Source organism: Daphnia pulicaria, chromosome 2 (genome assembly GCF_021234035.1).
Source record: "Daphnia pulicaria isolate SC F1-1A chromosome 2, SC_F0-13Bv2, whole genome shotgun sequence".
NCBI lineage: Eukaryota > Metazoa > Arthropoda > Branchiopoda > Diplostraca > Daphniidae > Daphnia > Daphnia pulicaria.
The window spans coordinates 2,174,273-2,191,665 of NC_060914.1; the positions used below are offsets into that span (position 1 = coordinate 2,174,273).

Consider the following 17,393-nt stretch of genomic DNA (forward strand, 5'->3'; position numbering starts at 1 on the left):
ACAGACAATTAAGACTTGGCAAAGAGCTCAGCATGAATTCTATGTTAAAATCTTCTATTTTATTTTCTCCTATAGGAAAACATCCGAAGGGCATTTTTGGCTAATTTGCCTTTAACCCTTTTTTATTTCTTTTTTACTGAAAATATTTCAATTCGCTTAAAATATGAACACGGTTAATATTTTTAACATGAACTGTGTTTATTAACAACAGTATCAATTGCCCAAGAAGACATTCCTAACTTGAAGTATCTTGAATGCTGCATTAAAGAAACGTTGCGGTTGTATCCCAGCGTTCCTAAATTTGAAAGGGCTGTCCAAGAAGATGTTCAAATTGGTAAACCCGAAAATTGCTGCGTGTTGCAAAAATCAATTTAATCTGACTACGGGTAAATAATTTCAGGAAAATATTTTTTGCCTGCTGGATACACAATAGGGATTTTATTTTTTGCAACGCATCAAAATCCAAAAACATTTACGGATCTGTTGGTTTTCAACCCCGAAGGTTTTTTTGCGGACGAGACTGTTAGCCGGCACCCGTATGCGTATATCCCGTTGAGTGCTGGACCTTTCAACTGCATCGGTATTTAATGTTCTTTCTTTTACTCTAGTAGAAATTGCAAAGTTTTACTCTCTCCATCCAGGGAAAAAATTTGCCATGTTGGAAACGAAAGTCGTTCTATCGACCCTCCTTCGCCGTTTCAAATTCGAGGTGTCAGCCAACACCAAGCCACCGATTCGTTCAACTCAACTCATCTTGAATAAGTCGATGAACGCCATTAATTTAGTTCTCTCTCGTCGTTGAAAGCGTTCATATTGCGGGAGTGATTTATTACAGTGTGAAGTAATAACACTGTATTGGCCAAACTGTTTTCCACACTTTAAGCACTCGCGAGGTGATTGGTGAACATCCACAAATAACGGGGAGGAGAGGCGCCGTTTTGTCGGTCACTTTTTAATGATAAAATTGATTGCACAGTCTGGCATGTTTATTGAGATAACAAGTTATAAAACATATGGATTGATAAAAAGCCTTATATTCATGCTAGGATTTGACATCCTATACTAGGTTATTTATAATAGTTCAAACAGGTTAAGTCAACATCAGATACAGTAAAGTTTCACTTTTTGACGCAGCAAGCTCGGCAGCAAGAGATAGCTCGTGGATGGAAACCGCTCAGTTTGTTGAGGAACTTGATTAAAGACTCACGGTTCTAACCAGTTTGGGTGTCTTGTGTTGCTCTAATTCCGCGCAAAGACATGTCATTGTACAGCGTCTATGTGGCCTTCTGTTTTGTAGCATTGCTCCTTGTTCTTGCCTACACAGGATGGTTGATATACATCCACACTTCGCCTTTTCATGTCGCAGTCAATCGGATTCCTGGACCTAAATATTTTCCCATCGTTGGAAATGCTCTGGAGATAGCTGGAGGGCTTGACCGTGAGTATCTTTATTTTTCACGGTCACGGTTCCTAGTGGGGTTCTAGCCCCTAAATGAACATAATTATATCCACCTGCAGATTTACTTCACACTTTCCAAATCAAATGGGCCCAAAAATACGGAGGAATTTATAGAATATTTATTGGGACTCGCTGCTTCATCCCCATTTCCTCGCCGGAATTAATGGAAGTAATGTCTGTTTGAAAAATACCAATTTCAGGCATTTAACAAATTTGAAACTTTTCTTTATCATAGGTCATTTTGAGTAGCCAGAAGACCATCGATAAAGGTACGTCCTACAGTGAACTGATCCCGTGGTTGGGACAAGGACTTCTGATAAGTTCCGGTAATAAGGACGGAACGACGGACTGTGTTACTGATATTGTGATATTTATTCAAATCCATTTTATATAGGTGATTTGTGGCGATCTCGACGGAAGCTGTTGACGCCAGCTTTTCACTTTTCGATTCTGAATAGCTTTGTCGAAGTATTTAATGAACAGAGTCGCATCCTTTGTGGAATTATTGGAGACATTTGTCAATCGTTTGCTGACGGGAAGGGCGAAATGGACGTGTATCCATTAATAACTCGATGTTCGCTGGATATTATCTGTGGTAAACATATCATTATTTTTTATGTCTTCTACATAATAAATAAGATATTTTCTGTAAACATTTCTAGAGGCTGCAATGGGGACGAAAATCAATGCTCAAACGGAAACTTCTGATTACATCAAGGCAGTTTACAGGTTATACATAATCCAGACACAATCCTCTTAACCTTTATAACTATCGTTCATTTTTTTAAAGAATTGGCCAAGTTATTACGGAACAATTTCAACAACCTTGGCTAAGAAATCCAATAATTCTATCGTTATCGGCATTAGGAAAAGAACGCAATCAACTGCTCAAAACCCTTCATGGATTTACTGAAGAAGTCAGTCGATATAGTGTTGAGTAATTTAGCCGTAAAATTGCTTCAATTTGTCCCCCCTCATTTTAGGTGATAAACAACAGACGAGAAATGTTGAAGAAAAAAGGATATATTGAAGTCGACGAAAAGGAAACAGGAATAAGTGCGTGAAGAATCATTATATTATAAAAGTTCATAGCAAATAGCAATTAAAATTTTGACTTCAAACGAAAATAGGAAATCGATTACCACTTCTCGATTTGCTGCTCAAAGCCTCAGAGGAAGAAAAAGTTCTCTCGAACCAGGACATTCGGAATGAAATCGATACTTTTATGTTTGAGGTAGGCGCTGCGTTTCGTTTTACTTTAATTTTAAACACGCAATATTTTATGGAACCCGAGTTTTTAAATGAATCGTCAACGTTACATACAGGGACACGACACAACTACTTCGTTAATGAGTTGGTTCCTGTTTGTCATGGCTTCAAATCCAGACATCCAGGTAACAATTATTGAAATTGTCTTTGTCGATGTTAACATAGATGACCGTTTGTAAGCGGTTATCACAATTCACCCAATACTTATTGTATTTCATTTATATAGGAGAGAGTGTGGATCGAACTCCAGAACGAATTTGGAGACTCGGAAAGGGATTGCACCCAAGAAGACATTCCCGATTTGAAGTATCTTGAATGCTGCATTAAAGAAACGTTGCGATTGTATCCCAGCGTTCCTGGATTTGAAAGGGCTGTCCAAGAAGATCTTCAAATTGGTAAGCCTGAGAAAAAATGTTGCGCAATCCAAAATGCTTCAATGATATGTTTTTACTTCCAGGCAAATATTTAATACCTGCCGGATGCACGATAGGGTTTTTAATTTTAGCTGCGCATCGAAATCCCGAAATATTTCCGGATCCTTTGGTTTTCAATCCTGAACGTTTTTTTCAAGACGAGGCTGTTGGCCGACATCCGTACGCGTACGTCCCGTTTAGTGCTGGACCTCGCAACTGTATCGGTAAATAAATTTGGCTCCCTGCGCAATACACCCATATTTTACGGGTATTAAAAACAAATTACTTCTTCTTTTCAGGACAAAGATTTGCGATGTTGGAAAGCAAAATTGTGTTATCGACTCTTCTTCGCCGTTTTAAATTCGAGGCCTTATCTAACACTAAGCCACCAATTATTGCATATCAGCTCGTCTTGAAATCCATGAACGGCATCAATTTAGTTGTCTCTCGTCGTTGAAAGCGTTTGTGATCTGCGCGAGATAATGCGGAAGCTATTTTAATTGGGATTTCCGTTCTGTAAGCACTCGTGTCGTGATTGGTGAACTTCCATACAGAACGGATGCGGGAAGAAGGAACTGTTTTGTCTGTCACTTTGCAATGATATTGGTGGCACTGTCTGGTATTTTTTATTGGGGCAACAAGTTATTTAATAGACATTCATGCTAGAATTTTGAAATCCTTCACGAGCGTATACTTCATAGCAATTAAAACACATACAGAGTCAAGTCAACATCAGAGCAAACAACGTTGCCTTTTTGAGCGCAGCAAGAGATAACCCGAGAGATATGTCTTTAGTGCAAATACTGGTTGGCAACCGCTCAGTTTATTGAGAGTTACGATTGAAGAATCACGTTTCTAACCAGTTTTATGTTTCTTTTTTGCTAAGACCATGTCAGTGTACAGTTACTTTGTAGCCTTCTGCGTTGTAGCGTTGCTACTTATTCTCGCCTACATCGGATGGTGGATTTACATCCACACTTCCCGTTTTCATGTCGCCGTCAATCGCATCCCCGGGCCCAAATACCTTCCCTTAATTGGAAACGCCTTGGAGTTAGCCGGAGGGCTAGACCGTGAGTCTCAAATGTTCTTCATGAACTCTACCGATCTTTAAATACTATTTCGCTATTTATCGATTATTTGAGAAGTTCTAATGTTAGATGATTTCGTAATTTAAACATTCTCTATATCCCTTCACGCAGAGTTGCATGACATTTTACAAATCAAATGGGTCCAAAAATATGGAGATATTTATCGAATGTTTACTGGAACTCACTGCTACATCAACATTTCCTCGCCGGAGTTAATGGAGGTAATATCCGTAATAAAAAAACGACAGATACTAATTTAATTATCGTGATTTGATCTTATATTTTACAGGCAGTTCTAAGTAGCCAGAAGATTATCGATAAAGGTGCGTCGTATGATGATCTAGTTCCTTGGTTGGGACAGGGACTTCTTTTGAGCTCAGGTAAGCAAGAAAAAGTTAACTAGTTATCGTACTATTAGTCAGGTTGTAACCAAGGCTTTATTTTTAGGTGATTTTTGGCGATCGCGACGGAAGATGCTGACGCCAGCTTTTCACTTTTCGATTTTGAATAGCTTTGTCGAAGTATTTAACGAGCAGAGCCGCGTCCTCTGTGGAATTATTGGGGACATCTGCCAATCGTTTGCGGATGGAAAAAGCGAAATGGATGTGCATCCTTTAATAACTCGGTGTACACTGGATATTATTTGTGGTAAAAAATATTTTTCAACCGTCTACTTGAATAAGAAATAATTTTTTAAATTTCTATAGAGGCAGCTATGGGGACAAACATTAATTCGCAGACGGAAACGTCTGATTATATCAGAGCAGTTTACAGGTAGAAATTTGCAAGCTTAATTGACGTAGGGATACTACTTTTATTCTATTTTTGTTAAAGAATTAGCCAAGTTTTCACGGAACTATTTCAAATGCCATGGCTAAAGAACCCAACAATTCTCTCGTTAACGGCATTAGGAAAAGAACGCAATCAACTGCTCAAAACACTTCATGGATTTACTGAGGAGGTTAGCCAGTATTTTGTGATTAAACCGCATAACTTCATTTTCATGATTCAATATTTTCCTTTCATTAAAGGTGATAAACAAAAGGAGGGAAATTTTAAAGAAAAAAGAGGATAATGAAGCTCATGAGACAGGAACTGAAATTAGTAAGTAAATTATTCATTATTCAAACAGAGAAAGGAACTTAATTAATGAATTTCTCTGACAATAAAAACACAGAAAAACGGTTGCCTCTCCTCGATTTGCTGCTCAAAGCTTCAGAAGATGAGAAAATTCTGTCAAACCAGGACATTCGGAATGAAATTGATACTTTCATGGCTGGGGTACTTTTTGCTTTGTTTATAAATTATAGAGTTTGTGGTTTTAATTAACCGCCAATTGGACATAGGGACACGACACCACTACTTCGTTGATGAGCTGGTTTTTATATGCTATGGCTTCGAATCCAGACATCCAGGTAATACTTTTAAAAATTTCGGTAACCGAATTAGCGATTGTAGTTATCGCAAGTCATCTTAAAACTAATTTTATTTAAAAAGGAGAGAGTGTGGATCGAACTCCAGCACGAATTTGGAGACTCGGAAAGGGATTGCACCCAAGAAGACATTCCTAACTTGAAGTATCTTGAATGTTGCATTAAAGAAACGTTGCGGTTGTATCCCAGCGTTCCTGGATTTGAAAGAGTTGTGCAAAAAGATGTTCAAATTGGTAAACCCAAAAGTTGCTGCGTGTTGCAAAAATCAATTTAATCTGATTACGGTTGTCTTTTCAGGAAAATATTTAATACCTGCCGGATGCACAATAGCGATTTTATCTTTTGCTGCGCATCGGAATCCCGAGATATTTCCGGATCCGTTGACTTTTAACCCCGAACGTTTTTTTCCGGATGAGTCTGTTGGCCGTCATCCGTATGCATATATCCCGTTCAGTGCTGGACCCCGCAACTGTATCGGTATTTAAACTTTCCTGTCTCTGTTTACCCCGTCACATCACGGGTATTGATAAATTGTATTCCTTCCAATCAGGACAAAGATTTGCCATGTTGGAAAGCAAGATTGTTCTATCGACTCTTCTTCGCCGGTTCAAATTCGATGTCTCAGCTAACACCAAGCCACCGGTTATTGCCCCTCAACTGGTCTTGAAATCTATGAACGGCATCAATTTAGTTGTCTCTCGTCGTTGAAAGCGTTTGTCCCTGCACTAACATATAGCGGGATCTAATTTTTAATTATGATTATAATCACAAAACTGTTTTCCGCACTGAAGGCACCCGTGACGTGATTGGTGAGCTTCCATTAAGAATATTGGATAGAAATTAAGGAATTGTTTAGTCTGTGTATCTGCAATGATATTGATTGCACTGCCTGGTATTTCTTATAGGGGAAACAAGTTTTGAAATATATTCAGTGAATTTCATTCATGCTAGAATTTCGGGATCCTACACGAGCGTATGTTTTGTAGCAATTCAAACAGGTTTAGTCAACACCAGATACAGCAACGTTGCCTTTTTAAGCGCAGCAAGAGATAGCTCGTGAATGCAAACACACTGGTTGGCAACCACTCAGTTTGTCGTGATTCACGATTGAAAAATCACGTTTTTTCTAACCGGTTTTGTGTTTTCTTTTTGTGTTTCTTCTTTGCAAACACCATGCCAGTTTACAGTTACTTTGTAGCCTTCTGTGTTGTAGTATTGCTCTTTATTCTTGCTTACATAGGATGGTGGATTTACAAACACACTTCGCCATTCCATGTCGCCGTCAATCGCATCCCCGGGCCCAAATACCTTCCCTTAATTGGAAACGCCTTGGAGTTAGCCGGAGGACTAGACCGTGAGTCTCAAATGTTTTTCTTACACCCACAACCATATCTTAAAATATTATTTCACTGCTGTTCAATGATTTAAGAGGGGCTACGTTAAATATTAGATTGTTTCGAAATTTTGAAATTTTCTATATGTCTACACGCAGGTTTACAACACACTTTGCAAACCAAATGGGTCCAAAAATATGGAGATATTTATCGAATATTTGTTGGGACTCACTGCTACATCAACATTTCCTCGCCGGAATTAATGGAGGTAACATTACTATCTGTTTAACAAAACTGCAACGACAAATACTAATCTATTTATCTGAATTTTATTTTTATTTTTATAGTCAGTGTTAAGCAGCCAAAAGATCATTGATAAGGGTGTGTCGTATAATGAGCTGATTCCATGGTTGGGACAGGGACTTCTTTTGAGCTCCGGTAAGCACGAAAAAAAAATAATTTGTTATGTTTCAGGTATTCAGGTTTTAACCAAGGTTTTAATTTCATTTTTAAGGTGATTTGTGGCGATCGCGACGGAAGCTGTTGACACCAGCTTTTCACTTTTCAATTCTGAATAGCTTTGTCGAAGTATTTAACGAGCAGAGTCGCATCCTCTGTGGAATTATTGAAGACATTTGTCAATCGTTTGCCGATGGAAAGAGCGAAATGGATGTGTATCCATTAATCACCCGGTGTTCTTTGGATATTATTTGTGGTAAAAAATATTTTTCAACCGTCTACTTGAATAAGAAATAATGTTTTTTTAAATTTCTATAGAGGCAGCTATGGGGACAAACATTAATGCGCAGACGGAAACGTCTGATTATATCAGGGCAGTTTACAGGTAACTATTTGCAAGCTTGCTTATTTGACATAGGGATCTGTTACTCTATTTTTTTTTGCAGAATTGGACAAGTAGTTACGGAACAATTTCGATTGCCGTGGTTGAGGAATCCAACAATTCTCTCGTTAACAGCACTGGGAAAAGAACGAGATCAACTGCTCAAAACCCTTCACGGATTTACTGAAGAGGTTAGTCAATATTATATGATTGAACTGCTTTCTTTCTTCTAATATTTCCTCTCCCTTGAAGGTGATAAATAACAGACGGGAAGTCTTAAAGAAAACAGAAGATAATGTAGCCCAAGACACGGGAACTGGAATTAGTACGTAAATAAGTCATCATTCAGACAATGAAGGCAATTAAAATTTCCTTGTAAATGAAAACGCAGAAAACCGATTGCCACTTCTCGATTTGCTGCTTAAAGCTTCAGAAGATGGTAAAGTTCTGTCGAACCAGGACATTCGACAAGAAATTGATACTTTCATGTTTGAGGTACTTTAGTTTTGCTTAATTAATAGAATTTTTTTTTTTTAAATGAACCGCCAATTGGATATAGGGACACGACACAACTACTTCGTTGCTGAGCTGGTTTCTGTATGCCATGGCTTCAAATCCAGACGTCCAGGTAATAATTTTTTTAAATTGCGTAAATTGTCGATTTTGGCTATCGCAAGTGTCTACTGTCTTAATACTTATTTTATTTAAAAAGGAGAGAGTGTGGATCGAACTTCAGAACGAATTCGGAGACTCGGAAAGGGATTGCACCCAAGAAGACATTCCCAATTTGAAGTATCTTGAATGCTGCATTAAAGAAACGTTGCGATTGTATCCCAGCGTTCCTGGATTTGAAAGGGCTGTCAAAGAAGATGTTCAAATTGGTAAAACCGAAAAACTGTTGCGTGATGCAAAAATCAGTTTTATCAGATTACGGTTGTCTTTTCAGGAAAATATTTTTTTCCTGCCGGATGCACAATAGGGATTTTATCTTTTGCTGCGCATCGGAATCCCGAAATATTTCCGGATCCGTTGACTTTTAACCCCGAACGTTTTTTTCCGGATGAGTCTGTTGGCCGTCATCCGTATGCGTATATCCCGTTCAGTGCTGGACCCCGGAACTGTATCGGTATTAAGATTTATCAATCTCTTTGCGTATCTCTTTAATATTACGGTTATTATTAAATTCTATTCCTTCCAATCAGGACAAAGATTTGCCATGTTGGAAAGCAAAATTGTGTTATCGACTCTTCTTCGCCGGTTCAAATTCGAGGTCTCAGCTAACACCAAGCCACCGGTTATTGCAACCCAACTGGTCTTGAAATCCATGAATGGCATCAACTTAATTGTCTCTCGTCGTTGAACAGTATTTCTAAATTCAAATCAAATTTTAAACATTAGCAGTGATCACATTGCGTAGGTTATTTTTGCCTTTAAGTTTGTTTTCGTCGGGTTATCGCTACCTTTCACGCACTGGTTCGTACTACGTGCACAACTAACGCAATTCGCGCATTTGAAATTAATTAACTTTCGCTCCTCAACTTTTATTCTTGTGCCAGTTATATACCAGTTAAATCGACCATGCATTTGTTTCCAACAAGCGCATGGATGTGTTGCTTTATTAACTAGATCGCTAGATCTTTGTGTACTTCTAGTTAAGCTATGTTTTGCATTTTTATTTTCAAGTCATAGACTCAATATATGGAAATGTGTTGAATATTGGTATCACTGTGCCACTGCGAGAAGACTTTCCGATAGCAAATAATTCACTGGGCAAACTGCTCTGATCCTACTCGGAAGTACGAAACGGTTTCTCGGAATTCAGAGTGCTTTAGTTATGTTCGCGCTCGCTACTTTATACTGGCGAAAAATTTAAAAAATTGTGACGCAAATTATTGTGACGCACTGTAACACGCCGGAACCTCTTACCCAATGGAAATGTGCCGTTCCACATGCCCGCAAATGTTCGTTGTGTGACGAAGTAGATTTTTGAACAAAGGAAATGGAAAAGATATCTCGATCCATGATTCATGAAGCATTGTTTTTTCTTTCTTTGTTAGGATTCCAGGACCCAAATACCTGCCTCTACATGGAAACTCGTTTGAAGTATTCGAATAAATGGATCGTAAGGAATTAAAAAAAATGTTTTGAAGGATGCCTGAATAATTCTTTTCTAGATACGCTTCCAGGAAAGCAGTTAGAAGACCTGATGTATTCGCCTTTGGGTAATTGGTATAATCTTGAAATATTAACTCTATATAGCTAAGAAATCTGGGATGTATTCATGTACTGGTTATTTGCTTAAAAATAATTTTAATTTGTTTAAACATTTTAAAACACGAATTTATTCTACAAAAAAAAGTGACAGGAGGGTGTACTTGCGGGTTGCGGAGGTTTTGCTGCTTCGTCTTGTATTGCAAGTTTCTTTGAGTTGGCTTTAAATTGGGATCTTTCACTACTGTTGTCTGAAGTGAAAATACCGTTTTGAAACCTGTTTTAACGAACTAATCGTACATTCTAAATAGAAATTCGCTAATGGGTTTAACTCACCTTTCTCATCTTAAAAACTGGTTACCCAAGTATCAAACGTGCCAGTTGCAATTGCGAATATAGCAACTCCTGTACTTTCTAGAATGACCTACCAGTATACAATGTTTAACACCGTTCGAGAGAGAAGTTTATGAACCCCATGCAAAAGAAAGTATCGCTTCAAAGACGCTTGATTGCTTCTTTGATGAACAACTCTTAGCCCTGCAGTTCGTTTTAGGGCAAGCAGTATGTTAGTGTGGAGTTTCTGCGTGTCTTTGTGCATTGTGGGATTGCTCCTTATACTCGCCTACACAGGATGGTGGATCTACATCCACACTTCACCTTTCCACGTCGCAATCAATCGGATTCCCGGACCCAAATACCTGCCTGTAATTGGAAACTCTTTGGAGATGTTCGGAGGATTAGATCGTAAGGCATTGTACCTTTAAAAATTAAATAAGGTAAACTATGCTGCCGTTTCACCTTTTAAATGTTTCGTGTATTTAGATTTAATCAGTTTATTTCACGTGACATTTGTTGAAAAATATGGAGAAATCTATCGTGCTTTTGCGGGAAGAAATTGCTACGTTTGCATTTCATCGCCTGAGCTCCTGAAGGTTTTTTGTTGCATGTCGTTATAACATTATTGTCGTTAACTTTGTTCTAAATATTGTTCGTAATATGCGTTTTGTTGTAGGAGGTTTTCACTAGTCAGAAGATTATTGATAAAGGTGTGTCTTACGATCAATTGGCTCCGTGGTTGGGGCAAGGACTTCTACTAAGCTCCGGTATAACAAAAGGACAACTTAAGTTTTATTTTTTGTATTTTTCACAGATGTTTGTCAGATTTTAATCAGATAAATGTGACTTTCACAAGGTGATTTGTGGAGATCGCGACGGAAGTTGCTGACGCCAGCCTTTCACTTTTCAATTCTGAATACCTTTGTCGAAGTATTTAACGAGCAGAGTCGCGTCCTCTGTGGGATTATTGGTGACATCTGCCAATCGTTTGCGGATGGAAAAAGCGAAATGGACGTGTATCCATTCCTTGCAAAGTGTTCGCTGGATGTTATTTGTGGTAATAATATCTATCGCTAATCGTGAACAATTTTTCGTGTTCTAATAGGGCTATCAAACATTCCTTTTCTAGAAGTGGCGATGGGTACCAAAATCAACGCACAAACGGATGATTCTGATTATTATAAGGCAGTTTGCAGGTAATAAACTCCAAAATTGTGATTATCCCATTAATTTTAGTTGCGTTGATTCATATAGAATGGGGCAAGTAATGATAACAAAATTCCAGAAGCCATGGCTAGAAAACCAACGAATCTTTTCGCTATCTGCATTAGGGAAGGAACACGATCAATTATTGAAAACCCTTCACGGATTCACTGAGGATGTAAGTGAAGGTAGTAAAGTATAAATTAACACGATTTAAGTTATTTCTATTCAAAATTTTAGATCATACGAAAGAGACGAAAAAGTTTCATCTATGTAAGCAATAACAATGAAAAAAACGAATCTGGAATCAGTAAGTGGAATTCAATATTTTAAATGAATAGAGGTCACATATTCAATATTTCACATATCTCCTTGTTTCTTTCTGGATAACAGAAAATCGACTACCACTTCTCGATTTGTTGCTTCAAGCTTCAGATGACGGAAAATTTTTATCAGACCTCGACATCCGGAATGAAATTGATACTTTCATGTTTGAGGTATTTAGTGGTTAAATCTAAATGATTACTGGAAATCGTTAACGTTTTATTGAACTACTGAAGGGTCACGACACAGTCTCTTCTCTGATGGGTTGGTTTTTGTACTGTATGGCAATTAATCCAGATTGCCAGGTAAAATTTCTATTTGTCAGAATATTGCTATGTAATTAACTAGCCCTAAATGTTCTATCATTATTCTTTTTACCATTTTATCAGGAAAATGCATGGACTGAATTAAGCGGTGTTTTTGATAACTCGGAAAGAGATTGTACCCAAGAGGACATTCCCAATTTAAAGTATCTTGAATGCTGTATTAAGGAAACATTACGAATGTATCCGAGCGTTCCCGCATTTGAAAGAACCGTTCAAGAAGATGTTCAAATAGGTAACAACTATTTTTCTTTGTTTTATGAAAATTCAAGTCTGATTTTTATTTCTCAATCTTGCATTAAGGTAAATATTTGATACCTGCCGGATGTACCTTAGGATGTTTAACGTTAGCAACGCATCGAAATCCAGAAGTCTTTCCAGATCCCTTGGTTTTTAATCCAGAACGATTTTTTGCGGATGAGGCCAACGGCCGACATCCGTATGCGTACTTCCCGTTCAGTGCAGGACCTCGCAACTGTATTGGTAATAAATTTTTCTACAATTAAATGTCTTATTCGATTTTTTACCTTCGTTGTCTTATTTTTATCAGGACAAAGATTTGCTCTTCTGGAATTAAAAATCATCCTATCGTCTCTTATTCGTCGTTTCAAATTTGAATTTTCATCCGACGCCGAACTACTTATTCCCTCGCATCAAATAACTTTGAAATCATTAACTGGAATTAATTTAATTGTCTCTCGACGCTGTAATCAGTAGGTATTTTACTATTCCCTGAGGTAATTTATACACTGATATTGCCCCATTTGATGCTCCACAAGGCACAAGAATAATCGATTCTCCTTCTAGAGCTGGTTGTAATATATAAGCCAATAGTATGAATCATAAGTAAATTGTTAAGCTTTTTGTTAATTATCATGCAAGTGAACCTGCAGACAGGTCGGCCAGTTTGTCCAACAGGATGTCTTTCTCGCTTGAAGGTCACGAGAAACATTACGTAAAACTGGCATGCGGTGGTGTAGAGGTTGGGTAAGAATGACACGTGTTTCATCATAATCAAAGCAGGTACAATAGCCGCAAGGGTAAGCTATTTGGTGTTCATTTTGATATTGGTTTTTGTAGACCCATCCCCAGCAACGTCTACCTAAAGAAGGAAAGGCCAGTTTGCATTTCAATCGAAGGTCATGGAGATCATTAAGTAAAAAGTGTCATGCAGTGGTGTAGAGGTTGGGTGAGAACGGGACATTTTGTATCATTTTATCAAGAAGGTAAAATAACCGCAAGGCTTAAGAGGAGGGTGAGAAAAATTCGTATAAAAGGCGAGAGAAAAGTCGACAGGGATCAGTCGAGCGAGTATCTCCGACACGGTAACAGGCCTAACAGCTGCATTCCACTATCTGCCATCAGCTGCATTCTTCATCGTACTATCAGTTCTCAATCATGGGTAAGTTTTCTGTTTGTCGTATTTAGTTGTGTATCAATATTCAATCTCTATTTTTTTTTCTATTTGCTACTAGCCAGTTATTGTTGAATGGTAATGTTTGAATTTATCAATTGTCTAGTAAACTATGCTGTCGTGCTGTTGTTGGGTGTTGTGTCGTTGATGGCTGGTTCAGCCACTGGTGTACCGATGTCTCCTGGGTATGGCGGATACGAAAGCACTACACTGCCGCCTTAGCCTTTCTACTCAACTTACGACACAACCAGTTGTTACACCAATGCCCCCCAAGTACTTCATCACCTTGCTGCCCCGAGCTACTACACCGAATCCCCGCAGTATTATTCTTCCCCGAGCTACACTACTAAAGGGTAGAGTACTACACCGAGGCTCCCTAACACTACACCACCAAGGCACCAGAGTACTACACCACTACATATCATGGTAAAAATATTCTGTTACGTCGAGTTTTAATATGCCAACTACTAAATATACAAATTATTTCTTGTCTATTAGTAATGAAGAAGAGAAAAGGTGAAAGATTTCAGCAGCCGATTGAGCATCTCCGTTACGGCAACAGAAACTGCCGTGCACTATTTGTCATCAACTTCATTCTTCGTCGCATTAAAAGTTTTAAACAAAGGTAAAAATTTTTCCATAAAGTTGTGAATCAACTCTACTTTTTTTTCTTTTTGTTAATATACCAGTACCATAATTGAAAATGTTAAAATTTATTAATCTTTTAGTAAACTATGGCGTCGTGCTGCTGTTGGGTGTTGTATCGTTGATGGGTGGTTCAGCCATGGTGTACCGATGTCTCCTGGGTATGGCGGGTACCAAAGCACAACACTGCCGTGCCGTCTAACTAATTAGCATCAACTTCCGCTGCTCCTGCTTACTACACTGAGGTTTACAAGTGCTACACCACCATGGATCTAGAGTATTACACCACAGCTCATGTTGCCCCGACCTACTACGCTGAATGCCCGAAGTATTTTTCTTCCCCGAGCTACACTACCAAAGGGTCGAGAACTACGTCGAGGCTCCCAAGTACTACATCACCAAGGTACCGGAGTACAAAAACGGTTGAATACTACACAGAAGCTATCATGGGTAAATATTTTTTATTTTTTCATGGAAATGTGAATCAACTTTCTAATTGCCAATATGCCAGTTATTAATGCAAATTAAAATTCAAATTATTTGTTGCCTAGGAAACTATGGTGTCGTGCTGCTGTGAGTGTTGTAATCATGATGGCTGGATCGACCACTGGTGTGCCGATATCTCCTGGGTATGGTGGGCATCAACAACATACGCAACAACCGCTTACTACACTGGGACCTGCAAGTGCCAAACCACCAAGGCTTTAGAGTATTACACCACAGTATATGTTGGTACGAGCTACTACGCAGAAGCTCCGGAATAATTTTCTTCCCCGCCTCACTACCTTCACCACGCCGCCTCCTTACTAAACAACAACAACAACGTCGTCAACACCTACTTACTAAACGAACGCCTCCAAGTACTACGCCATAAAGGCTTCGAGTATTAAACTTCAACCTATGATGCTCCAGCTAACTATAATAACGCTCCCATGTACTATTCTATTCCCAGCTACTACACCGAGGATCAACTTGTTACACCACCGAAGCACCCAAGTACTGCACTACAACCTACGTTGCCCCAGCTTACACCACGAAGACACCGTAGTACTCCATCACGAAGGCACCGGCACGTTATAAAACCGAGGCTCCAGTCTACTACATTACAACCTACGCTGCTACAAAGTACTACACCAATAAGGCATCCGAGTATGACACCACTACTTACGCTACTACCACCTACTACACCCAAGCTCCGAAAGCACTACTCTGCCCCGAGTTACTACACCACTAAGGCAGCCGAATATTGTACTACAAACTACGATTCCGCAATTCGGTCACTTTCATGGTCATTGGTCACTGGAAATTAATTCTTGATCTTTAATGAGAAAATAAGGTTTTAATGCTGGTAGTTCTTTTGTAAGACTTTTGGTAGTAGCTTCAAGCCTGTCAACATTGCGACAGTTGTCTATTGGTGTTGTATTTCTTCAAGGCCAGTATGCCAAGTTGTCAATTGTTTGTCTAATGTTTTAGAGGTTTCTACTGCCTGCCTTAGTCACTCTGCATACGGACATGTTCTTGTTATTCGACGACGATGATGATTTAAGGGTAAGTTACGAAAGAGACTTGTAACTGGTGATTTTTTTAAATCTTATAAGTAATAGGCAAATGGCTGACTTTTCTATGAATTCAAGACTGAAGTCGAGAAAAATATATTGATACAATTCCTAAACAACTCTTGTTATAAATTAAGGAACAATGAACAAAAAGCTTATTAAAAGTATTGTGATATATTGTCCCGCCTCCACCCACAATTCCACCACATTTTACAGTCACATACACATATACATACAAACATACATACACTTAAGTTAACCCGTTGGCTGCCACGCCATACAACCCGTAGGTTGCACTCTACTACTCTACGCGCCATGTCTGAAGGATCCATGACCAAAGTGGGACTTTCCATTGCTGACAAGTCCGGGCTGACAAGGAGGGTGCATGGTGCATTGCCTTATAACAGGCGCCTTGCGGCAAATTTTGGGCTTGGCGACTTTCCGACCCCGCGGCTTGTAAACCACGAGACCGAACAGCGCGGCCCGAGCAAGGGAGAACAAAGGCGTGGCAGCCAACGGGTTAACTAACACTAACACAAACGTATTACCAACAACAAATGATGATCCGCGCTGACATTTTGGAGATACCAACGGCGTTGAAATGTCCATCTTCTCGACGGCATTACCTGAATAAAGACAAAACAATTCTTATTTAGTGACATGCCAATAAAAGTTACATAATACAGATAGAAACAATAGTAAGGTTTTTAAGCTCAAAGATTTAAATATTCAATTTTTTTAACTTAAAATCAAGCTTGCAATATTGAGAAATGTAAACAGGACAAAGCTCACTTGCTAGTTTTTTGAAAATTTACCGGAAGTATACCGGAAGTAACCACAGCTCCTCAACCATTGAGCTGTCATCAAATTAAACCACATATTCGTGATCTCCATAAAATTTGGGGTCGATTAGTTGTGATTTAACGAAATCCAAGATTTGGCCAAAATCGAGAATTTTCCTGAACTATACAGTCGCGGCTGAAAGTTTCTTTACGTGTAGCTCAAAAACCCGCCTTTTTACTGTGTATTGGCGGATGGTGTTAGCCTATGGTAGAGGTTGAGCTACCTTATTTGCTCGTTTCTTTATTTTTTACCGCCCTTCTTTACTTAACTCTACCTCTTAACATTGATTACTAATTTACCCGCGATAACGCAAACGTTACGCATTCCTACTGCCCAATGCTAAAATTAAACTAATCAATGCAGAAATTGTCACAGTTACAAACTGATCAATCATCTGTCATTTTATCGTTTCATTTTAGAGCTATTGCTAGTTTATTGGGCATCGATGCAATTGCCTGATTATCGGCCATCGTTACCCATAGTTTAGAAAGCCGCGCCAACAAATCATTGTCGGAGGTGTAAGGGGGTAGGGGGTAAAACTTGAGAAAATCGAGCAAATAAGGTAACTCAACCTCTACCATAGGCTAATACCATCCGCCAATACACAGTAAAAAGGCGTATTTTTGAGCTACACGTAAAGAAACTTTCAGCCGCGACTGTAGTTCAGGAAAATTTTCAAAACCGGAAGTACGAATACGTAA

The 17,393-nt window shown here is 38.8% G+C and overlaps 4 protein-coding genes and 1 long non-coding RNA gene across 12 annotated transcripts in view; all 5 read left to right on the forward strand.

Annotated features, from left to right (window-relative positions):
* LOC124327128 (cytochrome P450 4C1-like) overlaps positions 1-3,809 on the forward strand; it is a 41,514-nt gene extending 37,705 nt beyond the window's left edge. The window contains exons 4-12 of the mRNA XM_046786045.1: positions 1,854-2,054; positions 2,122-2,188; positions 2,250-2,376; positions 2,443-2,515; positions 2,590-2,693; positions 2,785-2,853; positions 2,955-3,123; positions 3,186-3,365; positions 3,441-3,809. Coding sequence (XP_046642001.1) covers positions 1,854-2,054; positions 2,122-2,188; positions 2,250-2,376; positions 2,443-2,515; positions 2,590-2,693; positions 2,785-2,853; positions 2,955-3,123; positions 3,186-3,365; positions 3,441-3,598 — 1,148 coding nt within the window. The 3' untranslated portion in view covers positions 3,599-3,809. The remainder of the gene's footprint in view (positions 1-1,853; positions 2,055-2,121; positions 2,189-2,249; positions 2,377-2,442; positions 2,516-2,589; positions 2,694-2,784; positions 2,854-2,954; positions 3,124-3,185; positions 3,366-3,440) is intronic.
* LOC124327106 (cytochrome P450 4C1-like) overlaps positions 1-17,393 on the forward strand; it is a 204,788-nt gene that overhangs the window by 51,088 nt on the left and 136,307 nt on the right. The window lies entirely within an intron of this gene.
* LOC124327123 (cytochrome P450 4C1-like) lies at positions 1,172-13,384 on the forward strand. 2 transcript variants are annotated; one of them, XM_046786033.1, is made up of 13 exons: positions 1,172-1,438; positions 1,519-1,628; positions 1,695-1,785; positions 11,241-11,441; positions 11,514-11,580; positions 11,639-11,765; positions 11,828-11,897; positions 11,981-12,084; positions 12,148-12,216; positions 12,301-12,469; positions 12,538-12,717; positions 12,785-13,257; positions 13,315-13,384. In XM_046786033.1, exons 1-12 carry the CDS (start codon positions 1,258-1,260, stop codon positions 12,949-12,951), a joined length of 1,536 nt encoding a protein of 511 aa, XP_046641989.1. In that variant the 5' UTR covers positions 1,172-1,257; the 3' UTR covers positions 12,952-13,257; positions 13,315-13,384. The 2 variants fall into 2 exon arrangements, with proteins under 2 accessions (XP_046641989.1, XP_046641988.1); XM_046786032.1 differs by lacking the exons at positions 1,172-1,438; positions 1,519-1,628; positions 1,695-1,785 and adding exons at positions 9,993-10,792; positions 10,871-10,980; positions 11,061-11,151.
* LOC124327124 (cytochrome P450 4C1-like) lies at positions 3,921-9,375 on the forward strand. Of its 7 annotated transcripts, none has more exons than XM_046786035.1 (12): positions 3,921-4,211; positions 4,341-4,450; positions 4,519-4,609; positions 4,677-4,877; positions 4,937-5,003; positions 5,064-5,190; positions 5,261-5,336; positions 5,407-5,510; positions 5,576-5,644; positions 5,727-5,895; positions 5,960-6,139; positions 9,040-9,375. In XM_046786035.1, the coding sequence occupies exons 1-12, from the start codon at positions 4,031-4,033 to the stop codon at positions 9,195-9,197; spliced, it is 1,533 nt and encodes a 510-aa protein (XP_046641991.1). In that variant the 5' UTR covers positions 3,921-4,030; the 3' UTR covers positions 9,198-9,375. The 7 variants fall into 7 exon arrangements, with proteins under 7 accessions (XP_046641991.1, XP_046641997.1, XP_046641990.1 ...); XM_046786041.1 differs by having other exon boundaries at positions 5,261-5,333; XM_046786034.1 differs by lacking the exons at positions 5,576-5,644; positions 5,727-5,895; positions 5,960-6,139 and adding exons at positions 8,397-8,465; positions 8,550-8,718; positions 8,784-8,963 and having other exon boundaries at positions 3,963-4,211.
* On the forward strand, positions 14,147-15,644 carry LOC124327364. Its single transcript, XR_006916023.1, has 4 exons — positions 14,147-14,273; positions 14,377-14,743; positions 14,845-15,176; positions 15,246-15,644. It is a non-coding gene; the product is annotated as an uncharacterized LOC124327364 (long non-coding RNA).

Coding starts and splice junctions, on each gene's coding strand:
- LOC124327123 (XM_046786033.1), top strand. CDS start 1,258: ATGTCATTGTACAGCGTCTATGTGGCCTTCTGTTTTGTAGCATTGCTC. Junction 11,442..11,513: donor TTCGCTGGATGTTATTTGTG/GTAATAATATCT, acceptor TTCCTTTTCTAG/AAGTGGCGATGGGTACCAAA. Junction 11,581..11,638: donor TATTATAAGGCAGTTTGCAG/GTAATAAACTCC, acceptor TGATTCATATAG/AATGGGGCAAGTAATGATAA.
- LOC124327124 (XM_046786035.1), top strand. CDS start 4,031: ATGTCAGTGTACAGTTACTTTGTAGCCTTCTGCGTTGTAGCGTTGCTA. Junction 5,191..5,260: donor TTCATGGATTTACTGAGGAG/GTTAGCCAGTAT, acceptor CTTTCATTAAAG/GTGATAAACAAAAGGAGGGA. Junction 5,645..5,726: donor CTTCGAATCCAGACATCCAG/GTAATACTTTTA, acceptor TTATTTAAAAAG/GAGAGAGTGTGGATCGAACT.